Here is a 24993-nt window from a genome sequence, read left to right as displayed (position 1 = left end):
TTACTTTCTAGTTCTGCTTGTTTGCTATGCTGTGCTTTCGGCAAAAACGAAACAGCCAGGTCGCTGGACTCGCCGCTCCTGCGTCAGCGGAGAGCAGGCACGCTTTGCTCCCCCCCCCCCCCTTATGTTTCGGTGTTGCACTGACACGTCACGTGGCTTAGACACTTTGGGGGTTATTAAGTTGTTTACATATTAATTATATTTTTACCAATTGTTTTTGTTGTTGAGAATTTTTATTGTAATTTTTATATTATAGTTTATCAACGGTATTTGTTTTAATTTGTTTACTGGTTTGCGTGCACTTCAGATTACCAAAGAAAAAAAGATCGCAGGACCATGCAGCCTGCGTGCCGAAGCGGACAGCATGCTGCCCTCAGGCAGGACCCCCGCGCACCTCAACCTCGACCAAGCTGCGTGCTGTCCACCCTTACAGTGATCACCCGGTTGCTGTAACAGTAGCCTACATTCAAAGCCCTCCTGCTGCCAGCTGTACACATCAACACCAAAAACAACAACAGCACAAGCAGCGCACAGGTTTTAAGCCAGTGAGGCATGATTGTAGATGCAGTGAAGGTGAGTCCAGTGGTGGTCCTAGCCTGTTTGGCGCCCTGGGCGAATACTCCCTCTGCCGCTGGGCTCATGTTACTTGAAAATGAACACCACAGCCTTAAAAACCTTATATAAAAATATGTCTGCGAAATTTTCTGTTGATTGTTTGAAATAAAAAAAAGTGAGATAAGAGCCAGGCAAAATTTTTCAGGAGGTGCAGCTGTTAGGGGTGGGGTTTGGGGGGTATTTTCAATCCATAGCCACGACTAACTAACTATATATATCATGTTTAACCTGAATGGCAAAAGACCACAGGGGGGTTGAAAACGATATGCCAGGAGTTACCTGTGTATGGGCTCAAAATTTTGTATTTGTAAATCAGGATTTGTATGTGTAAAAAGAATTTGTGTGTGTGTAAAAAAGATTTGTTTGTGGACTTAGCCAAAAAAAAAAACCTGCAAGTCACAAGTACGAATTTTGACCCTATTTTTCTTCCTTTTATCTGATTGGTCAATGTCATGTCAATCACAAATGTAACAATCCAATCAGAGAACAGATGTGTTTGGCTGACAGAGGGGCACTTTTTTGCAAAATTCGTACTTGTAAAGATGGCCGCCTGCAGGTTCAAGCTCATTGCATCTCCAACCCACATCCACTGCCACTGTACCTAAGGGAAGTTAAAGACTTTCTTCTGCACTTACATTTGCATCACCTCGATCCATGACAGTCATTCAGGCAGTAATGCCTGGACTGGAAACAAGGCATCCTTAAAATAATACAACATTCCAGCTCCTGTGTTGGAATGAAAAACAAATGCGGTGTTTAAATTAGACTGCATTTGTGACAGAACAATAAATATGTTTTATTTTCATTATATAAGTAAGTACAAAACACACTTGTGGTAGGCCTAAACTTATTTTCAGAATAATTAAATCTGAGACTTTGTTTCATTGTAAGATTATAACAGTGATGGCAATGTAATTGTTTGTTGTTCAAGAGAACAGTGTCCAGTATGTTGGCTGTTAAGCTTTTTTGCATTTGAAAATTAAAGTTGGGCTTATTTTAACATCATTACAAAAAGTGTTGTTAATTATTGTTAATCATATTCAGGTTACCACAAATTGTTTTTTCATTTAGTTGAACTTGAAATGTTTGTCAGTAGGTAAATAATTAGTATTGTACTGTCAGAAATATCAAGTTATTCTTTTTTTTTTTTTTTGCCTGTCCCATTTGGTTCTTTAGCCGTCAGAATTGTTGTCTGAAGACCAGCAAGGATACCCAATGGATTTACTTTGCCAAATGGATCATCACGGCCTTGCCGTATTGGTCCATTTGATCAACCTTTGTTGTTATTATTTATTTGATTTTATTTTCAGTTGTTACAGACGGGACAGACATGAGTGAGGGATAGGAAAGGGAGAAAGAAAGATGAAGGAAAAGAAAAACAGAAGGGAAGGGGGACAGTGAGAAAGGGCACTTAAAAAGAGAAAGACGAGAAAAAATCTCCTGGATCACCTGTTGAGAGAGAAAAAAGAGAAAACAAGCAAAAGAAGCAGAGCAACATACTAAACACAACACCAGGACCGCCCAGCCCCACAGGACCCGGGGCAGCCCACCCGACCCCACCGCAGAAGAAACTGTACCCACCCTAACATTCAATCATCTCCCAGACTGCACAAGACAGTAGACACCCAGGTTAAGTTTATTCTCCACCTCTCCTATGACTCTCCCAAGAATATCAAGTTATTCTTAATACTGCATACTTGCAATGAATAAGTTGCCCTAACTTAGTCATCTTAAGGAAACTTTACTCAATTTTTTTGAGGCAACGAGTTTGCATATTTTTTTTGAGTTCTGGGAACTAATGAGACTGTACAGTGTACTCAAATTGGGTAAGTTGCCCTAGCTTAATCATCTTAAGTAAAACTTTACTCAATTTTTTTGAGGCACCAAGTTTGCCTTAGTCATGCGCGAATCATGAACGAATCGTTCAATACTCGAGAATCACTTTACTGACTCATGAATCATGATTCACAAGCCCAACTGACTCACTGACTCATCCCTGTTGCTGTTAGCAGCAATGCTATAATAATAATAATAATAATAATGGATTGGATTTATATAGCGCTTTTCAAGGCACCCAAAGCGCTTTACAATGCCACTATTCATTCACTCTCACATTCACACACTGGTGGAGGCAAGCTACAGTTGTAGCCACAGCTGCCCTGGGGCAGACTGACAGAAGCGAGGCTGCCATATTGCACCATCGGCCCCTCTGGCCAACACCAGTAGGCGGCAGGGTAAAGTGTCTTGCCCAAGGAGACAACGACCAGGACAGAGAGCCCGGGGATCGAACCGCCGACCTTCCGGTTACAGATACGCTTCCCTACCCCCCTGAGCCACAGTCGCCCCAATTATTAAATATAATTAAATAATTAAATAACTATAATTAAATAGCAATAATTAAAATTGGTGAGAAAAACACAACATCCAGTATCGTAACAAAAAAATTTCTGCTCTGAACTGGAAGAAAAAACCCTGAGTAGAAGCTCACATCAAGAAAATAGCTCCTCGGTTCACAGTAGCATCGCTCTGCTAACATGATAACAGCACATTTGAGCTACTCACCCCCTCACTTCCTGTGCTGAATCGTAAGCGAATCACTCAGGACTCGCTCACCCCCTCCCTCCTGTGCTGAATCATAGAGCGAACGAATCACTCACTCACTCATCCCCTCCCTCCTGGCTCACAGCTTCTTCTTCTTCTTGGTTGGCAACCAATGTTAAGGCGCATTACCGCCCCCTGGCTCACAGCTCAGTGGACATTTAGATGAGAAAATATATATTTAACACATTTAAGGAAAATACTAATAAAATAAAAAATTTAAATATATTAAAATAAAATAAAAATAAATAAATGTTTATTAAGCAATTTTGATAGGAAATTGCTTAATTTTAGAAATGTTTTTGCTCTTTTTTGCTCTATAAAATAGTTGTTTTCTTTTAGAATCATTCATCTTAGCAGTAGGATTTACATGAAAAGAGAAACAAATTAAGTTCGAGTGAAAATGTACATTTTTTGCACTCTCTGGTCGACTGACTCAGTGAATCAAATGACTCAAAAAACTCGATTCACTTTGGTGAGTGACTCATTAAAACTCGATTCAGTAAAAAGAATCAAATTTACCATCATTAGTTTGCATAGTTTTTTGAGTTCTGTGAACTAATTAGATTTTACAGCGTAGTATCAACTGACCATTATATAAATGCCACCACCTTTAATTGATAAGCATTTTGGAGGATCATTAACAGTGCTCTATGCCCTTGGTTAATGTGGCACAGAGAAGAATAAGTTTGTTCTGAGGGTAAAGGCAGGATCCCTTTTGCTTTCTTTTCTTTCCCTGTCATTGAAATCCTAAAATACAAGATATTGGCATCAGGATTTTACTGTAAAAAAAAAATCCCTGCTGCTTAAACTTCAAAAATCCCAGCCAAATACGTCATGTAAAGTTACTCAATATGTTTTGATCAGACCACTTGTCTGATCATTTTTACATAATTTTTTACAATTTTTACATACACAAAAAAACCCCAAAAAAAACCTTTATTGATTTTCCAGTGTTTACTTGTTTCTTTAGAGAAGAGATAATATTTATCAGGACTAAACTGTTTCCCAACCTGCTGCTGGGAAATTGTGTGTACGTGTGATTGGAAAGAGGATGAATAGACATTTTGTGGGAGTGCACTAGGAGGGAGGTTAGTGAATAAAAGAACACTGAAAAAAGTCTAACATGCAGTCATTCATTCAATCTAATAAGTGCCATTCAAAACAGAATAAAATCATTGATTTGATTGTGAAACCCTTTCTTTTTGCATTTTAAAATACCACTTTTGATTTGGATGAAACTAAATATCTGTACAAAGGACACAACGCAAAGTCTTTGATTTCTCTCAAAACATATATTTCTTTTCATGTTGAACAGATAATATCTTTAATTTGAGTCAAAGTGATTTGCACTTGAACACGCCCACCAGAAATAGACCGGGACCCATTTTTATTCTGCATGGCTGCTGGAAACATCATGTCACATCTTTGATTAATTTCATCTGAAAATAAACGTAAGTAAAGCCAAGTGTGTTACAAAAGCTTTTATAATTTGTATTGCCAAAATTGCAGAAAATAACCCCATTTAAGCTGGGTCGACAGCCACCCCTAATTTTTGCATGATTGTAGCTGCTAGCTATAAGCTAGCTAGCTATCCTGCGCAACGTTAGAACTGGTTACCAGAAACCGACCATCACAGTCGGGAATACAAGTTAGTATACTGGTAAAAAACGGCTTTTTGTTAACTAGCTAGCGTTACCACGATGCATCGGTGGTGGATAAAGCTAGCTAGCATAAGTTCATAGTTCATAACATTCATAGTATAACTCCGTGCTCCGCTTCGTTTGAATTTTTCTGGTGAGCTCGCGGTTTCTAGACACAAGCTTGTGTTTGTGCGCGCACGTTTGTCTCTCTTCATATAAATATCTCTGTGTTATGTGTGTGTACACCGAGCGCAAAAGATAATTATTAATGTGCATGATTTAGAGACAGAAATAACATGCCAGCATATAAGATCAATGACATAAGACTAATTCCTTCAATTGACTTTCAGGCGCGGCTCGGAAAAATGTGCATTTTCTGAAGAAATTGTAATTTTAACAGCAAAAAATTGACCCTATGCCAAACTTAGTCGCTAATGGCTGGTCTGTAGACTGTTTGGTATGTCATGTTACGTATTTCTTGGTTTTTCTATGTAATGTGTTTTATAGAGAAGTAACATTATTCTTTTTTTTCTGTATGCTTTCAGAACCACAGATCGCTCCATCCATTCCATGGCTGAAGCATACATTTTCATTTAATCTGAACAGGTATCATTTTGCATTTACACTGCACATCCTTTTTAAACATTTCATAATAATCTAGACTCTCCCTCATTATCCTCTCATTCACCTTGCTGATGTGTTGAGGACTTGATAAAAGAATACATGGTATGTCCATATCTGTTCTGTCTCTACATGAGATGCAGTCTCTTGATGTAAATTTGACAACTCTGCTATTAAATGCAGTGATTAATGTAGGACAGCAACGATTAATCAACTCATCAAGTTAATATCTTAGGGTTCTGTATTGTTTTCTTTTTTTTTTCTTGGGCTTTGTGGAACATTTATGAAAATGTTCCACCATTGATTTAATTTAATGATTATGCAATTCACAATCTGATTAGTCAAATAATTGTTCTAATAGTCTGTGACCAAACAACTATCAAAATAGTAGTTTATTATGGTCAAAGATTTATCAGGTGTGCCAGACTTCAGTTCTTCACTTGTACATTTTGTTCCATATTTTACCTCAAGATATCCCAGAAAGATGAAGCTGAGGAAGAGCTGCAGAGTAACCACCATGGCACTCTTCGTCTTCAGGGACAACTCAAGCCTCCTACATCAGCCTCGAGACATCGGGATAATCATTGATGGTGTGGAAGTCCTGAATGAGTTGCCTTCTGTGGCAGCTGGAGTGGCAATGGTCTTTGGACTCTGTTATGCTCTTAATATGGAATATCCACGAGGATTCAGGTTCACCTTTGAGGCTCTTCAAAAGATTATGATGGAGCTTGACTTTAACAAGATGACCTCTAAGATTCGCAAACTTAATTGTGAACTTAACACTGCACAGTAGTGTGTTTGCATGCATGTGTGCATGTGTATGTGCACATGCATGTGCATGTGTGCTTGGTTATTTTGCTTGGTTGGCCTGCAGTGGTATTCTACATTCAAAATTTATAAGAACACCCATTTGAAAGGGAGATTTAAGTTGATTTCATTGATACATGTGTAGATTTTTTTTTTTTTTACATTGTACAGGCACAGTGCACATATAAACATTTTTGAGTACTTGCAAATTGGTTTAAAAAGAGTTTTTATAATGGTTTTATGCCAGTTTTAGACAGGTTGCAGGTTTTATACTGGTTTTCAAAAGATTGCAGGTTTTATAAAACAAACATTTCTCTAATCATTTCTGCCGTAGCACTAAATCTGTATATTACTAATCCTCTCTATTGATTATAGTTAAAATGGTTTGGAACAATAAATAATTTTGAAATAATTGGTTGGCCAACTGTCTTGTTTTTTATAGGAAATGCAGAGCATTTTTGAACTGAAATAAAATGAAATGTAAAAAATATAGTTTGAATATATGTAAATCAATTACCTGGCTTCAACACAAACATATTAGTTCATGTTAATTTGGTTCGATGTGAATACATTAGGTTGGTTAAATTTCAATATATTAGCTTGGTTCAATAATTAAAATATGGTTCTATGTAAAAAAATCAATTTGGATCAATGCAAAATTTAACGTTTCAGTCAAGTCTAGTAATATTGTTTATATCAACATAAAAGTATCAGGTCATATCAAGTGACTCAATTTGGATTCTATAAAGCCAAATATTTTGGATGTGACAACTGGACATCATTTTTTTTTATTTGAATAGGGTTATTCTTTTTACAGTGAAGGATGCTGCACGGCCACGGTTTACTTTAGCAGCAGAAAAGGGTCGGGATAATGAGGAGGACTCTGCTGCTGCTGGCCTCTCTGGCCTTTGCTTCTCTCACTTCTGTGGCTGATGGAGCTCCATTGTAAGTAGACCTGCTGTACTTTTACACATTCCCAGTGAGGTTGAATTAATTCATGCAAAACAAAGCCAATGTTATTATCTTGGATGTGTGCAGAAGGTTTAATTGCATTGAATTGAATCGAATTGAATTTTTGCATGAATATATTATTTTATTTTGCATAGTTTCACATTCTTTTTTAAGCAAGAAGGCATGGGTGGTATTTGAAGGAAAAGGAATGAGGAAAAACTTATGGAAAAAAAATATTATTAATGAAACCACAGTCCAACTAACTTTATTGCTAACTTAATTTTATTTGTTATTTTGTGTAATGAGAAGCTGCAGCCAGGTCTGCAGCTTATGTAACATAAGTCAAGGTAATCTGGTATTTAAAGTGATGACAAGAAGTTGTCCTAAACTTTGTCCAGAGTTTGCACAGTGGTGCATTACGCCAGACAAAGCAAATAGAATCCAGAAGCATGATGAAAAGATGTATTGATTTAGTTTTGGACTTTATTCAAGATAATCAATAGATCACATAATCAAGAAGAGTCACATGGGAAAACAGCCGGTAAATACTTTTTTTGAAAGTATTTGTCCATAAAACCTTTTATACAATAAATAAATAGATAAAAATAATAATTCATCTTTAATTTTTAATTAAAAATAATTATTTCAGCAATTATTAATATGTTTTTCATACACAGCAAATCCAGCATGTCCAAATTAACACTGTCGGATTTGATTTCAACACTATTAAAGTGTCTATATGGGTCCACACCAGAGAGTGTTAATTTAACTCTTTTTGGAGAGTTGGTACGTTAACTCTGATTTAGTGTTAAACACCAAATCTGTCTGGAGTTGATAATTTAACACTTGGTGTTAAGAGTTTATATATTAACTCTCAAAGAGTATTTTAGTTTAACTACGTAAGAGTTATCTTCTAATTCATTCTAAAAAGCAGGAATTTTACTGTTCTGAACTTCTAGAAATTTCTTTTGGAAATAAACATTTACTAAAAAGATGCAATGGTTTTTGAAAAACATTTATTCTGAACTGTGCACCACAATTTCAAAACATTTTCTGAAAGATGTAACCGTATACATGTTCTCACTTTCATTAGAATTTTGTTTCTCAAAAGGTCTGACATGGTAAATGCAAATAACTGCATTCTCATCACTTATTTCTTCAATACAATATGCATGTCCTTCATTCATCCCTTTGTGGAACTTCAGCGCACTTCTGCTCTCCCCCATATTCCATCTTCACAAGCATATCCTGTGCGGAGATCAAATAAAAATTAGTTGACACTAATTAATGGCACAAATAATCCAGTAAACAATTGCAGCACAGTAAAAAAAAAAAAAAAAAAAAAAGGAATCCTCTTTGTACGGAGCCCCTCTGATGACATGGTACAAAAAATAAATAAATTGTGGCCACGAAATATCATTTCGAGGCCACGAAATAGGTATAACGTGCCCACGAAATACTTATTTGTGGCCACGAAATAGGTATAACGTGCCCACGAAATACTTATTTGTGGCCACGAAATACTATTTCGAGGGCACGAAACAGGTATAACGTGCCCACGAAATACTTATTTGTGGCCACGAAACACTTGATGATATATATATATATTATCCCAGGGCACATTCACTAGAACCTGCGTCAGCCATAGTACGGAGTCCTTGCTGTTGGTGATGTCCTTAAGGTGAGTGTATTATATTTTATATTTATTTCATATTGTTATCCCGCAATTCGGCAGTTATTTATTCAGACCTATATTGTTACTATGTTCTAAATGGTATCTGCTGACGTTTCAAATGTTGTATCCTCATGTTGTTAGTACACGTTGTTTTGTTGTGCTAATATGTAGCCGTAAACTCATTTTTAACTGTAGGACGTGCGGCGGCCCCACAGCACACTTTCAAAGTAGAGCAAGGCTGAAGGCTACTAATAAATGAGGTATGTTCAACATAAAACCTTAGTTCTCTGTGTCACGAAGGTGTCTCTCTTTTACCCTGGCCACATCACCATACTAGCTGGTGCAACTAATCTGGTCTGGACAATAATAACAGTTTTAGATGGAAAGCATCTTAAAATTGCCTTTTTTTTGCTGAACATCTCCTTTGAAAGTAGCATCATGTGAGTCACACTTGTTAAGGTAATACATGCTAAATGAGCCGTAGCTTTCAACGCATTATCGGATGAAGCCTTGCAGTTACAGTAGCTCACTGCGGTTATCACGTTGCCAAGGGAACTAATAAAGCATACAGTGATCGGAATGATTTTGTATTGATGCAGGTTGTCATTGCTCATGCTGAACTACTTAAACTCCAAGTAGACAATCGCTCCATTCCTCATTACCATAGATAATATCTAAGTAATAAAACAATCATTATCAAATTCTGATTTGCCATAGATAAAGTGATTTTATAGGTAGGCTATCATGTAAAAATCTGCTACATAAAATTTATAACTGAGTGTAAAAATACTAATTTTATTTTCATGTGGTTTAGAGGTCAGCTATGGATACTCGGCTGCGAGAATTCTTAACAGAGCGCAAAGTTGAAGAAGATGTGATCAAGAAACTTGAAGATGAGAATGTAAGCCACTGCAGCTTTTGCTGTGTGCGTGCGTGTGTGTCTGTGTGTTTGTTTTTGAACGGAAAGCCGCAATCCACAATTTACTATGCACATTCTAAAAGAATTTATTGAATTTCATATTTGTGTTTAATCAGTGACATTAATTAATGACGTGATATGTTTAAAGAGTAATTTTAAAAGCAATTTTTGTTCATCTTATGTTGGACAAATGTGTACCACATTACCAAAAGTATCTGTTATCAAAAGTAGATAGCAAAAAACAACTCTAAAATATGCAGTTGTATGTATTCATTGTTTTTTTAATATTGACAATTTTATTAATTTGTTATTTATATTTTTCAGATTGATGAAACTGTCATTCCCTTAATGACAGACAGTGACCTGGCAAAGTACATCCCCAAAGTTGGCGATAGAGTCTCCACTGTGGCCTTCTGCAGACAAGCAACACTGTCACGGACGTCACCATCCAGGAAAGAATCTATACTCTCAAGGCTACGACAAAGACTGACAGGAGCTGAGGGAATGCCTCCTAAAAAGAAATTGTCTCAGTGGGCAGAAAATACAAATGCAAAACGAACAGTTAGACGAATTGAGGTTGGCTGGATGGATTTTGATGAGTCGAAGGGTGGGTTCAAACAGGTGAAGTCTGTAAGTGGTGGTGGAACAAGGCATTTATCTGTAGATAAAAATGAAACAGTGTCAAATATCAAACTTATGGCTGAAAATCTGTTTTTCCCCAATGGCACCTCAAAAAAAAACAAAAGTCTTTCACACTATTCAACTCATATTGAGAGCTCACAGATGCATGTGGATGCTTCCAGTACAGTTGATGAGTTGTATAAGCAAAGTAAAGTCAAAATTCTGCGACTTTATCTGTGTACCAGAAAGAAAACACAACAGCAGCCCCAAGACGTAGAGGCCAATCATGCAATAACCCAGCCCTCTGTGGTAGATCTCACTGGCAATGAACCTAATCAGGCCGCTGATGATCTGTTGGCGGAAAACATAAATTCAGAACCATCAAACTTTGTAATTAATGATGGAGCTTCCACAAGTGGATATTTTGAACTGAATGACACATTACCATGGGATGGTCTGCCAAATGTAGGTGAAAGTGAAGATTCTGATGCAGTTGTTATTATTAGTGGGGATAACAGGGTGGATATTAGTGTGGTTGAACTAAACCCTGAAACACTGTTTACAGAAAAAGAGTCTGATCCACCTCATCACACATTGTCTCTCTCACCGGGGCTGACAGGAGAGGCCAATATTCCTGACCAAGCACCCCCTGAACCACGATCTTGTCCCGTAATACTAACTGTTAGAAGAGGTCATTGTCTTACTGATTTGATCAGTGCCTTTAAGGACTCAAACATTATTTCATCTGAGGTCAATATCAAAATGTTGTTACCAAATGGAGAGCTTGAACAGGGGGAAGGAAGTGGTGTTTTGCGGGACTGCCTGACAGAATTTTGGATGGATTTCTATGACAGCTGCACATTGGGAGTTGAGGTGAAAGTCCCATTCATTCGGCATGACTTTCAGTGTGAAGAATGGCAGGCTATAGCTAGAGTGTTTGTTGTAGGGTGGAAGCAAGCTGGTTACTTCCCAGTGAAGCTTGCAATACCCTTTCTGGAGGAGATATTGTACGGCTCAACAACCAGTAGTTTAAAAGATTCCTTTCTTTTGTACGTCTCACAAGAAGAGCGATCTGTTCTCCTGAAGGCTTTGGATGACTTCAATTCAGTGGATACAGATGAATTGCTGGAAGTACTTGATGCACATGAGTGCAAGCAGGTTCCTACCAAGGACACACTGCTCCCTGTTTTGGCACAGATAGGACACAAAGTACTTATTCAGGCCCCAATGTTTGTAATCAAGTGCTGGCGTCCCGTTGTGGGTTCTGTAGCTGGTTTACTCCCACCAGAAGGACTGCATCATTTCATAGCAGAAAAAAAACCGACTGTAAAAACAGTGAAGGAGCTTCTAATCTTTCCAGAGGAGATGACAGCTGCCCAATCAACAGTTTCTCGTTACCTGAAAAGGTACATTGGAGAAATTGATTTCAATTATCTTCAGCTTTTCCTGCGGTTCTGTACAGGATCCAATCTGTTGGATAAAGCCATACTAATTGAGTTCATAGAAACTACAGATTTCCTCCGCAGACCACAATCCCACACATGTGGATGTGTACTAAAGCTGCCCCTTGGTTATCACAGCTATCCAGACTTTCGCAGTGAATTTAACAGCATTCTCGCAAGCTCTATGTGGGTGATGGATGTGGTGTAGGTCAGTGTTACCCAACCTTGGTCCTCAAGGCACTCTGCCCTACACGTTTTAGGTTTTCCACCCTAACAGTTCATAGAAACACGGGTGTAGTTAACAGTAACATGAAGGAATGAATGTGAATGTTCAATAGACTGGGTGGTTAAGTTCTCTTAACGGTGTAGCCCGTTGTGCCTTTTTCATGTGCAGCCTTTTTTTTCATCTGGTCAGTAAGTGCTTTCTTAGTTTCTCCCCCCAATTAAAATAGTAAGCTAAAGGGAATGTTCAGGTTTTTTAAAGTGGAGTTACCTGTAGTAGACAGCACTTAGCACTCTGATTTTGCAGAAGCAGCAGTGAGTGTTGGGGACAAAATAAGGCAACAAATTGGTTGGGGAATGAGACCACAAAACAACACCAGTTGAAAATACATATACATATTTAAATAACATTTTCAGTGCTTCACCTGGTAGGAATCCGTACACTAAACATAGAAGTGCATCTGTTCCTGCTGCACACATTGTTACTGTGTTTTTGGCTAGTGCCAAAATAAATTACTAATTTTAACATTCTAATACTTTTTTACTACAGGAAGAGTAACAAATATTTCCAATATAGCATACAGTAACAGTTCTACAAACTGGAAGATTGCTGAGTGCTTTCTACTGTATATACATACATAAGTACAACACCATTACAAATACCATATTCCAACTGATTAAGCATGTTCTATATTAAAGTATTTCAGATGTTTGCAGAAATCTTAATAGAAACAAGAATGTGAACCTTTATGTTCCTAATGGGTTTAGAAGAAAAGTTGTCAATTACAGAGATTGGTTACATTGTAAAGAGGTTTGTATAACATTTTAGAAATAACTGTTATTTTATCCTGTTATTATATGCAAAATACAACCTGTTTTTGAGTATGGTGTATTTTGAAAGACACCAGTAAACCATTCTCATTGGTACAAAACTTTGTCCTCTCTGTTACATTCTATACATCTTTAAACATGAACATGTCTAATGACACAGCTGAAAGTTATTTAACTACTCATTCTATAATGTCATACACGTGCTGTGATTTTTAAGAAAAAAAAGCTGTTCTTTATCAAACATGGGATTGCTTTAATCTATTCCACAATAACAAAATTATAGGCTCAAGAAACATTTGGAGCATTGGTGACACAACTATGATTCTACACTTTAGCCTACTTGGTCTTCTTGTCTAATTGATCACAATATTAGATATATTGCCAGTCTATGTGGTTGTTATCCAAGGTGCTCTTTTTTTGTTAGAAATTAACACATTTTTGGTACCAAAAACTATTATGAACAACTTTTGATGCTTTAACAGTGTGATAAGTTTAACTCAATCCCAAAAGGATTTTTTTTTCTAACCTGTATCATATTTTAGTTTAATACTCCACGCTTTGTAGCTACCAAGAGCAAGCAACACTTCATGATGAGTTAATTTACTGACATGGACAAAATGAAAATTATGTTATACAGTCTTTTCTGATAATTTTGATACAAAGACAAGATAACTACACACTGGAGAAAAATAATTACTTAATAAGTACATTAAGCTGTAGGAATACGTACTGAAGTACAAAATGTACTACATTTGTATGTTTGTGTCCATTTAAGTAGCCTCAAATAACTGTGAACGAACTGTATCCCTGAGATGAAAATATAAATCAAGGGCCTGGGACATGGTAGATGGGAATTCCAAGCTTGATTCCTCCATTATTATTGTGCACAAATCAAATACTTGCACATCACATGGGACTGAACTAACAAAAGTGCAGCTATTTTTACACAAGGTCAAATCTTCTGTCAGTGGAACGAGACAGTCTTCTGCACCCCAAAGGTGAGGGGCCATGTACATGACATCAGGTATCCCACAGGGCACGTTGTTATTCTTTGAGGGCCTTATACGGTGAGCATTCCAAACACTCCGGATGTCATTCAATACCTCCTGATGAAGAAACAAGAATTAGGTCAGAGCTGTAATACAAGGCATTTTTAAAATGGTCGAAAATAAGTGTGGTGCATCCTTAAATGAATTGAAAAGCAGCAATGTTTGGATGCAGTTTAATGAAAACCAAAGGAAGAGGGAGTGATGGCAAAAAAAGAAAAGAAAGAACCACACCAGGCAAACCACTGAGTTGTGGGATCTGGGCTTTATACTAATACTAATACTAATCTTGGTGCGGATGCGCAAAGCTTTTCAACTTTATGCGCATAATACAGGTGACAAAATCAATATTTTTCAATCCCATGAGGGGATCCAATATCATCTCAGACCTGAACGTACCAATGATAGAGCGCTGAAGAGTTACTGATGCGTGAAGCCTGACTGCTTTTGACAGACTGGCAGTGACAGATCGTTAGCTGCAGCATAACTGCTGATGCAGAATGAGTGCAGACAAGGATAATGTCCTCCGATCAGAAAAAAACAACATTTAAGTCGTGCTGACTTCTGATCAGTTCAATTGGCAAAGTGTTCCCTGATTTAAAAACTTTGGCTGGGTTGATGCTTCAGCCTCCATTACGCACATACAGAGCGCAGTTGACCTTCAACAACGTTAGGAATACATTGCATTTACCGTACGGTAAAGGTAACGTCGTTTTAACTATGTAAACAATTATTTTGTTACCCTTACTGCTAAAACAGCTTAATTTAATGTAATTAATTACCACCACTGGTTATCATAATATGGGTCATTTACCTGAATGATTGGCATGAAGCAGAACTGTGACAGAGCTTTGTCAATGAAATCCCCAAAGAAGAATCCTTCGTCCTTCAGTTCTCCTAGAAGCTTGATCCATGACTCGACTCCTTCTTTTCTCATCACTCCCCACCAGCTCACAATTCTCTGGTTTGCGGTACTTGCTCCTGTGACGTAGCTTCTGTCTCCTGCTCTATCATCCCCGTCATTTCTCCGTAAATAACGCTGGAGGTCTCTGACCAACACGTTCTCAGTGCCCATGTCAGTTCGTACGAGCCTGGGGAAACCCCCACGACTCTCCACTGCTTCCACAAAGTAACCTCCGATAACCTTTGGGTCACTGTTAGTGTGTGCGGCCCGCAGCCAAATGATGTTGCGTGAGAAACCGTCGATGCATCCATTAATACATATCCCATATGGCTTTAGTTTGTCATAAGAGTCTATGTGCCACACAAAGTTAGGCCCCTGAGCAAAATATTGCCTCCTTCTGAGACGTCTGGTCTGGCGAACCTGGGAACCTACTGGGTCCAGTAAAGAGATGAGGATCCTGACGTCTTCTTTCCTGATCGCAATGCCGTGTTGTTTGCACTTTGTAAACATCCACCGATAACCGTGATCCTTCCCAGGCCCTTGCAGTTGGTTCACAATAAAATCTATCCCGGCGTCCAGGTCGTACTTACGTCTGTAAAGCGACTTGGCTCTCAATATCCGGTTTAAATGTCTCTCCGTAATGATGGTTCCTTGCATTGCCAGGCTTTTCAAAATGCATTTGTAGCTCATTCCCAGCCTGAAATAAAACTCAATCAGACTGTCTCTGTCCATGGTGTATTTAGCCTACTTTTATGCTTGTGTCTCTACGCAGCTGTCCAGGAATTCTATCAATAAGATGTGCGCACGTTATCTATTTCGTGGCCACAAATGCGTAATTCGTTGCCACGTTATACCCAATTCGTGCCCACAAATTAGCATTTCGTGCGCACGTTATACCTATTTCGTGCCCTCGAAATAGTATTTCGTGGCCACAAATAAGTATTTCGTGGGCACGTTATACCTGTTTCGTGCCCTCGAAATAGTATTTCGTGGCCACAAATAAGTATTTCGTGGGCACGTTATACCTATTTCGTGGCCTCGAAATGATATTTCGTGGCCACAATTTATTTATTTTTTGTACCATGTCATCAGAGGGGCTCCGTATCTTTGAGCCATTACTTGTGTAAAGTATTTTCCCAAAAGACAAGGACACGGGCAACAGGTAATACTGAACTAAATGTAAAACCTCAACCTTTTTCATTTTTACCTAAACCGTGTGCACAAAACTCTGGAGGGATCTATGCTAACGTAGAATCCAGTCAGGACGTCAGCTACTGCTGTTTGCTCGTGTTTTTTTTATTTTTTTTATTTTTATTTTTATTTTTTTTATTTTTTTATGGGCGATCGGTTTCAGGCTTCAAGTAGCACCATTATACCAACATTTCACATTCTACACATTGTTTTAGGTGTATTTGACCAAAAGTTTGACTGAAAATTCACATGCAAGCTTTTTTCAAGGCTGTGGTATTTGCCTGCAAACAATACCTTTCAGCTAGCTAAAACAGAATATTATGCTATCACCGAGCAACATGGCTAATGCCTTTCACACAGCTTTGTCTCAACTCCAAAGAGCCACAGAAGTAAAAGCTCATAATAATAATTGAAACAATCTTTGAAAAAATGACTTACCAAGCATGGCAAACAACTCAAATATGTAGAGCAAAATGTTCTGAAACGGCTTCACTTCAGCTTCGATTGGAGCCGTGCTGGGGGCGGAGTCTGTGAATTCACTCTATTGGTGATTTTGGTGATTTGACCTCTCATCTGAAAAGTTCAGTCACTAATCTTGGTGTTAAACTTGATTCTGCGCTTACTTTTGAAGGTCATGTAAGTGGGGTGGTAAAATCAGCTTTTTATCACCTCAGACGCCTGTCGAAGGTTAAGCCTTTCCTTTCCAAACCCAATTTGGAAACTCTTATTCATGCTTTTATCACCTCACGTCTGGACTATTGTAATTCCCTTTTAATAGGGGTCGGGTCGGGCACCTTGTCACGCCTGCAGTTAGTGCAAAACGCGGCGGCGCGATTTTTAACCGGTAGTAGGAAATTCGATCACATCACTCCGGTTCTGGCTTCCTTGCATTGGCTTCCCATTGATTTTAGGGTTCGTTTTAAGGTCCTTTTATTGGTTTTTAAATCTTTAAATGGTCTGGCGCCTGTGTACTTATCTGACTTGCTGAAGCCACATGTTCCTCCTCGCTCGCTCCGTTCAGCTGAGCAGCTGCTGCTGTCGGTCCCTAAGTCGCGGCTGAAATGCAGAGGAGACCGTGCCTTTTCAATTGCGGCTCCGATGCTCTGGAATAACCTTCCCCTCCAAATTAGACAAGCGTCATCAGTGCAGGTCTTTAAGTCCAGATTGAAAACCTATTTTTATTCCCTGGCTTTTAACTCTGTAGGAAACTGACACCTTCTTATTTATTTTATTGTTTGTAATGATTTTATGGTATTTTTAATTTGGTTGTTGTTTTGATCTGTGTTGTTCAGCACTTTGGTCTGCCTGGTGTGTTCTTAAAGTGCTATACAAATAAACAATGATGATGATGATGATGGTGTCATAGCCCCTCTAGGAGTTCAGAGTTAAGAGGTCAAGAGTTAATGTTTCCATTGTAACACCTCCAGATTTGACAGAGAAACACTCATTTTTAACACTCGATTTTAACTACTATCATTTTACACCTCAGAGTTACATTAAAAGAATGTGACTCTGCTTAGAGTAAAATTAACTCTACTTTTGCAAGAAGACTATTAATACCAAAACATTTAACACTTTTGAATTTGCTGTGTAGTGTCTAAAATGAACATATAACATAATAAATAAATAATTTATTCTTTAGTCAGTAACAGCATGTGTTTATCTACACAGAGACTAAAATCATTAACATCTTTCTATGTTACCACCACTCTGCAGGCAAGTGATGTCTGCCCCAAACTTGTTGCGGGTGGGAACTGCAGAAAACATCTTTGTGGAGTGTCAAGACTGCACTGGAGGAGACGTTAGGGTTGAAATCAATGTGATGAACCATCCAACCAAAACTAAAAGGCTGGCAACAACATCCGTGACCCTCAACAATGCAAATGACTTTCAGCAGCTTGGGAAAGTAACGGTAAGTTGAATTATTTGTTTACTGTATGATAATATTGTTGTTATTTCTATTTCATTAAATATTCAATTATCATTGAATATGCCATCCAAGTCTTTATAGACTTTTCATACTGGTTTCAGATCCCTGCAGGAGACTTCAGTAAAGATCCCAACGCGAAGCAGTACGTGTACCTACAGGCTCAGTTCCCCGACCGCCTCCTGGAGAAAGTCGTCATGGTTTCCTTCCAGTCTGGTTACATCTTCATTCAGACAGACAAGACCCTTTATACACCAAACAGCAAAGGTGAGTCTACCGCTACCTCATGACTGAGAAACAGCACACACAAGGGTAGTTCTGTGGTGACCCACTAGAGGGCTCCACTCAAACCCAAGCTTAGAGGAGGGGTTTTTGTTGTGTTTGGGTGCGATGTGCTCAGTTGATGTATGGAGGTGAATAAAGCTGGAATGGAAAACTAGAGCTCCCGTGTCGTGTGTTCCATGCTTCCATAGTTCTACCTTTATTTTATTTAATACAGATTCAATATTTTTTTCAGGACCATTCAATAAACTTCATGAAACATGGTGCTGCTCCAATAATTTAGTTTTGAGTTTGAGACAAAAAACTGCTTGTTACAGTAATTATGTGACTATGGCATCACTTTTCACAAATTAGAAAGCTGCTTTGTGTAGTCCATGCAGTCCCTTTGAAAAAGGTTTGATAATTATTTTCAGTGAAGATTTGAAAGGAAAAAAATCACATATTTCCCTCAGTTTGACTAAGACACATTTTAAATGAATGACCTTAAATGAAATTACTAAACTGAACTTCTTGATTAAATATTCCTCCCAACATGTATACATCACTGCTCGAGCAGCAAAAATAACATCTTCTCTTCCCTTCAGTTCATTTCAGGATGTTTGCACTGACACCCCAGATGGAGCCTGTAGAGAGGGATGAAGCAGCCCAATCTGATCCTTCCATTGCCATTGAGTTTGTGGTATTGTGTTTTATTCTTCATGGGCTCAGAATTGAAAGTGACATTATGCAAGGAAAACAAATATTTTATTTGCAAAGAAACAAAACAAACAAAATACATCAACTTTGTCTTGAATTTTTTTATATTGTCATTTACATATTAGTTTGGAAACTAATACACTGTCCAAAACCACCACTAGCAATACTAGTGCACTAGCATTGCACTGTTAATAGTGGTTTATTTTTTTTCCAGACACCTGAAGGCATTGTTTTACCACTTGATATAGTCGCTCTAAAATCAGGTATTCATTCTGGAGATTTCCAGCTTGGTGAAATTGTTAGGTGAGTATTATTATTATTACTGTGATTATTATTATCATTATTGTGGCATGTGGGGAGTGGCTAGTTATCTCCCATCATGCTTTTCGAATATGTGTTTCTGTTTAAGATGCTCATTGTTTTTTGTTTAAGTTTATGTGACTCTTATCTGTTCGCTTAACTGTTCTTGTTGATGCTGCAGTATAAATTCACTGACAGTTATTGTTGATGGAAAGAATTTAGAACCATGACTCAGTTCAGGCATGTAGTCATTGACCATCTGAAGCACAGTGTAGTATAGCTGAAGTGTCCAATAAAGATCTCCCCCTATCTAATTTTTTTGTAGAACAGCAAGTTTAACTTTTGCATGGGTGCTTTGCTGTTAAGAATACTCAGCTGGCCACATTATTATTATTATTATTATTATTATTATTATTATTAGTGTATATTATGAAGTTTAGTATGTGCTACATTGATTAATTTTACTATATAATCAAACATGCATAACTTATACACTTCCATAATTTGGCAATTGTAGTCTAATTAGATCCTGTGTGTAGAATATAGTCTGCAGTCTGATTAATGTGCTGCCTTCAGTTTTACAAATGCTTGGACTATTTGATTGATCAATATATCTCTCTCTCGCAGTGTGTGTGTGTGTGTGTGTGTGTGTGTGTGTGTGTGTGTGTGTGTGTGTGTGTGTGTGTGTGTGTGTGTGTGTGTGTGTGTCAGACCTCCTGCTGACCAAAGGGTCGTAAACGCAGGAAGCTTACATCAAAAGCACAAGGATGTGTCTGTGAAAAAAGACTACAGCCCCCCACCTAGAACCTCGAGAATCTGGGGGGAAGGACAGTGGAATTTCTTTCATCAGAGTTAAAACAATGTACAAATGGTAAACATAAAAATGACAAACATTTAACAATTCACTCTAACAGTCGTGACTTCTCAAAATGGGCTCATTGAACGCAGCACGGATAAGATCTTGGAGAAGCTTGAGGCTGCTGTGAACACGCAGACTAAGACCTCTGAGCGAAAATTGGATAACATCTTGGAGAAGCTCACAGCGGTTGTGAGTTCTCAGAATTTGCTCTTTGAGAGCAAGATTGATAACATCCTGGAGAAGCTCACGGCTCTCCAATGGGAGATTGAGAGACCAGTGTCGGACTGCTAGAGAGGCTGTGAAATTCACATGCAGTTGTTCGCACTAAAGGAAAAACCACCATCATTTCATGCGGTCTATGGTGTATTGACAGACATGTGCTTTTTGTGCTGGGGTGTTTTTTTTCTGTTCTCAAACTGTTCTCCCATTAGGAGCTCAGTCTGAGTGGAGTTTTTTTCTCCTCCTCTCACCTCATGTTATGTATTTTCATTGTTTTTTCCTATCAGCCTACCTGTCTGACATGTCTTCCCAATGTGATGTTTGTATAAAGTTTGGTCGGAGGGTTCCTTTGTAAGTGCGCATGCGCCATTAGCGTGCTGCCTGCTGTAACCTATAATTTCCTTCGGGATTAATAAAGTATTTCTGATTCTGATTATTTGTGATCATCTATCATCCACCTGGGCCTTACACAGAGTCTCTGTCGGATTTCTCAGACTTTTATCTGATTTAGTGCTCAGCTCAGATAAAATAATTATTGTGGGTGATTTTAACATCCATGTAGATGCTAAAAATGACAGCCTCAACACAGCATTTAATCTGTTATTTATGAACGCCCGTTTCTGCCACTAAAAAAAAAAGTATCCATATCTCGTAATTTTGAGTTTCGACTTATTAATTCAAAAATTTTTAAATTAATAAATTTTGTTAACTTGAAATTAATTCAGAATTTTGAGAAAAGTAACTCGAAATTTTGAGTTAGCGCTGCCAATCAGTAATCTACGTTAATGATGTAATTTCCTTGCTACCCGGAAGCTGAAGCCCTCAGCTACAAATGCTAAGCTATCAGTATTACAGCCAGTCATGAATCCACAAATTGCTGAGTATTTTCAGCGTGGCTTCACCAATGATGAATTCCTTGTGTTATTAGCTGAATCACATGCCGTTACAGCAAATGTACTCTCGAAAGCTCCAGTTTGTTGCAATCCGGTTTTGAGTGTGCATTCCTCTGTGGCATATCCTTCCGGGTAACAAGAAAATTGCATCATTCACGTAGATTACTGATTGGCAGAGCTAACTTAAAAATTCGGGTTACTTTTCTCAAAATGTCCAGTTAATAAGTTGGATTTTTGAGAAAGATAACTCGAAATTTCAAGCTATGGATTTTTTTTTTGTGGCGGAAATGGTCTTCCATAGTTGTTAGACTCAATTGGCTTCTCTTGAAATGTAAAAGAACCCACCCACCACTTTAATCGCACTCTAGATCTTGTTTTAAAATATGGCATAGAAACTGAACATTTAACAGTGTTTCCTGAAAACCCTCTCTTGTCTGATCATTTCCTGATAGCATTTACATTTACAATAATTGATTACATACAGACAATTTAATCTTGTCTGATTACCTTTACATACTGGTGTATATTTTGATTCAAATGAGACAGAACAATAACATGAGTTGTTAAAAAACAGAAAAGAAAAGAATATTCGACAGTATATACTCCATACACTGTAAAACCTAATATTGTGTTTAATTAAAAATATTAAGTAGGCTGAACTCATTTTTTAATCAATTTATTATTAGAAGTAAATTTAAGTAAGTTACCGGTACTTTTTATGCAAAACCGCTGATCAACTCAATTTATTTGTGTTGTCTTAACTTAGAAAAACTAAGTAAGCTGGAAATTTTGCTTCTCAGTGCGGGAGGTAGTGGTGGGCGGATCGATCCAAATATCGATAGTATGGATCCCAAGTCGGGATCGGTATCGGATCGATACTAGCCTGGTTAGATCAATTCTTTACTTTCTAGTTCTGCTTGTTTGCTATGCTGTGCTTTCGGCAAAAACGAAACAGCCAGGTCGCTGGACTCGCCGCTCCTGCGTCAGCGGAGAGCAGGCACGCTTTGCTCCCCCCCCCCCTTATGTTTCGGTGTTGCACTGACACGTCACGTGGCTTAGACACTTTGGGGGTTATTAAGTTGTTTACATATTAATTATATTTTTACCAATTGTTTTTGTTGTTGAGAATTTTTATTGTAATTTTTATATTATAGTTTATCAACGGTATTTGTTTTAATTTGTTTACTGGTTTGCGTGCACTTCAGATTACCAAAGAAAAAAAGATCGCAGGACCATGCAGCCTGCGTGCCGAAGCGGACAGCATGCTGCCCTCAGGCAGGACCCCCGCGCACCTCAACCTCGACCAAGCTGCGTGCTGTCCACCCTTACAGTGATCACCCGGTTGCTGTAACAGTAGCCTACATTCAAAGCCCTCCTGCTGCCAGCTGTACACATCAACACCAAAAACAACAACAGCACAAGCAGCGCACAGGTTTTAAGCCAGTGAGGCATGATTGTAGATGCAGTGAAGGTGAGTCCAGTGGTGGTCCTAGCCTGTTTGGCGCCCTGGGCGAACACTCCCTCTGCCGCTGGGCTCATGTTACTTGAAAATGAACACCACAGCCTTAAAAACCTTATATAAAAATATGTCTGTGAAATTTTCTGTTGATTGTTTGAAATAAAAAAAAGTGAGATAAGAGCCAGGCAAAATTTTTCAGGAGGTGCAGCTGTTAGGGGTGGGGTTTGGGGGGTATTTTCAATCCATAGCCACGACTAACTAACTATATATATCATGTTTAACCTGAATGGCAAAAGACCACAGGGGGGTTGAAAACGATATGCCAGGAGTTACCTGTGTATGGGCTCAAAATTTTGTATTTGTAAATCAGGATTTGTATGTGTAAAAAGAATTTGTGTGTGTGTAAAAAAGATTTGTTTGTGGACTTAGCCAAAAAAAAAAACCTGCAAGTCACAAGTACGAATTTTGACCCTATTTTTCTTCCTTTTATCTGATTGGTCAATGTCATGTCAATCACAAATGTAACAATCCAATCAGAGAACAGATGTGTTTGGCTGACAGAGGGGCACTTTTTTGCAAAATTCGTACTTGTAAAGATGGCCGCCTGCAGGTTCAAGCTCATTGCATCTCCAACCCACATCCACTGCCACTGTACCTAAGGGAAGTTAAAGACTTTCTTCTGCACTTACATTTGCATCACCTCGATCCATGACAGTCATTCAGGCAGTAATGCCTGGACTGGAAACAAGGCATCCTTAAAATAATACAACATTCCAGCTCCTGTGTTGGAATGAAAAACAAATGCGGTGTTTAAATTAGAGACTGCATTTGTGACAGAACAATAAATATGTTTTATTTTCATTATATAAGTAAGTACAAAACACACTTGTGGTAGGCCTAAACTTATTTTCAGAATAATTAAATCTGAGACTTTGTTTCATTGTAAGATTATAACAGTGATGGCAATGTAATTGTTTGTTGTTCAAGAGAACAGTGTCCAGTATGTTGGCTGTTAAGCTTTTTTGCATTTGAAAATTAAAGTTGGGCTTATTTTAACATCATTACAAAAAGTGTTGTTAATTATTGTTAATCATATTCAGGTTACCACAAATTGTTTTTTCATTTAGTTGAACTTGAAATGTTTGTCAGTAGGTAAATAATTAGTATTGTACTGTCAGAAATATCAAGTTATTCTTTTTTTTTTTTTTGCCTGTCCCATTTGGTTCTTTAGCCGTCAGAATTGTTGTCTGAAGACCAGCAAGGATACCCAATGGATTTACTTTGCCAAATGGATCATCACGGCCTTGCCGCATTGGTCCATTTGATCAACCTTTGTTGTTATTATTTATTTGATTTTATTTTCAGTTGTTACAGATGGGACAGACATGACTGAGGGATAGGAAAGGGAGAAAGAAAGATGAAGGAAAAGAAAAACAGAAGGGAAGGGGGACAGTGAGAAAGGGCACTTAAAAAGAGAAAGACGAGAAAAAATCTCCTGGATCACCTGTTGAGAGAAAAAGAAGAGAAAACAAGCAAAAGAAGCAGAGCAACATACTAAACACAACACCAGGACCGCCCAGCCCCACAGGACCCGGGGCAGCCCACCCGACCCCACCGCAGAAGAAGCTGTACCCACCCTAACATTCAATCATCTCCCAGACTGCACAAGACAGTAGACACCCAGGTTAAGTTTATTCTCCGTCTCTCCTATGACTCTCCCAAGAATATCAAGTTATTCTTAATACTGCATACTTGCAATGAATAAGTTGTCCTAACAGTCATCTTAAGTGAGCTTTAAGAAAAGCGTCTGGACTTCTTTAAGAAGTCCAGACGCTTTTCTTTGCAAGCTCCTTTGACTACGATGACCTGGATGACTGAGAACCTTCACAGACATAAGTAAGCTTTACTTAGTTTTTTTGAGGCAACGAATTTGCATAGTTTTTTTGAGTTCTGGAAACAGGTTTTTACTCTGTACTCACAGTGAATAAGTTGCCCTAACTTAGTCATCTTAAGGAAACTTCACTCAATTTTTTTGAGGCAACGAGTTTGCATAGTTTTTACAGATTAGATTAGATTAGATTTTACAGCGTAGTATCAACTGACCATTATATAAATGCCACCACCTTTAAATGATAAGCATTTTGGAGGATTGTTAGCAGTGCTCTATGCCCTTGGTTAATGTGGCACAGAGAAGAATAAGTTTGTTCTGAGGGTAAAGGCAGGATCCCTTTTGCTTTCTTTTCTTTCCCTGTCATTGAAATCCTAAAATACA

General features: G+C 38.2%; 3 protein-coding genes across 3 annotated transcripts; 2 read left to right on the top strand and 1 right to left on the bottom strand.

Annotated features, from left to right (window-relative positions):
* The first annotated feature begins 7116 nt into the window (after nucleotides 1-7116).
* LOC146668504 (complement C3-like) lies at nucleotides 7117-19313 on the top strand. Its single transcript, XM_085410435.1, has 5 exons — nucleotides 7117-7229; nucleotides 17803-17998; nucleotides 18118-18280; nucleotides 18880-18974; nucleotides 19206-19313. The coding sequence occupies exons 1-5, from the start codon at nucleotides 7156-7158 to the stop codon at nucleotides 19296-19298; spliced, it is 621 nt and encodes a 206-aa protein (XP_085266561.1). The 5' UTR covers nucleotides 7117-7155; the 3' UTR covers nucleotides 19299-19313.
* LOC146668506 (uncharacterized) lies at nucleotides 10613-12203 on the top strand. Its single transcript, XM_085408350.1, has one exon. The coding sequence runs from the start codon at nucleotides 10613-10615 to the stop codon at nucleotides 12098-12100; it is 1488 nt and encodes a 495-aa protein (XP_085264476.1). The 3' UTR covers nucleotides 12101-12203.
* Nucleotides 13716-15552, bottom strand: LOC146668505 (uncharacterized). Its single transcript, XM_085408349.1, has 2 exons — nucleotides 14806-15552; nucleotides 13716-14051 (listed from the first exon to the last, which is right to left on the bottom strand). Exons 1-2 carry the CDS (start codon nucleotides 15550-15552, stop codon nucleotides 13716-13718), a joined length of 1083 nt encoding a protein of 360 aa, XP_085264475.1.
* Nucleotides 19314-24993: the final 5680 nt, after the last annotated feature.

This window comes from Rhamphochromis longiceps, linkage group LG6, assembly GCF_057381845.1.
Source record: "Rhamphochromis longiceps isolate RC_006_pf linkage group LG6, R_longiceps_female_GT1.1, whole genome shotgun sequence".
Classification (NCBI taxonomy): Eukaryota; Metazoa; Chordata; class Actinopteri; order Cichliformes; family Cichlidae; genus Rhamphochromis; species Rhamphochromis longiceps.
This window is presented reverse-complemented; position numbering and strand designations above follow the sequence as displayed.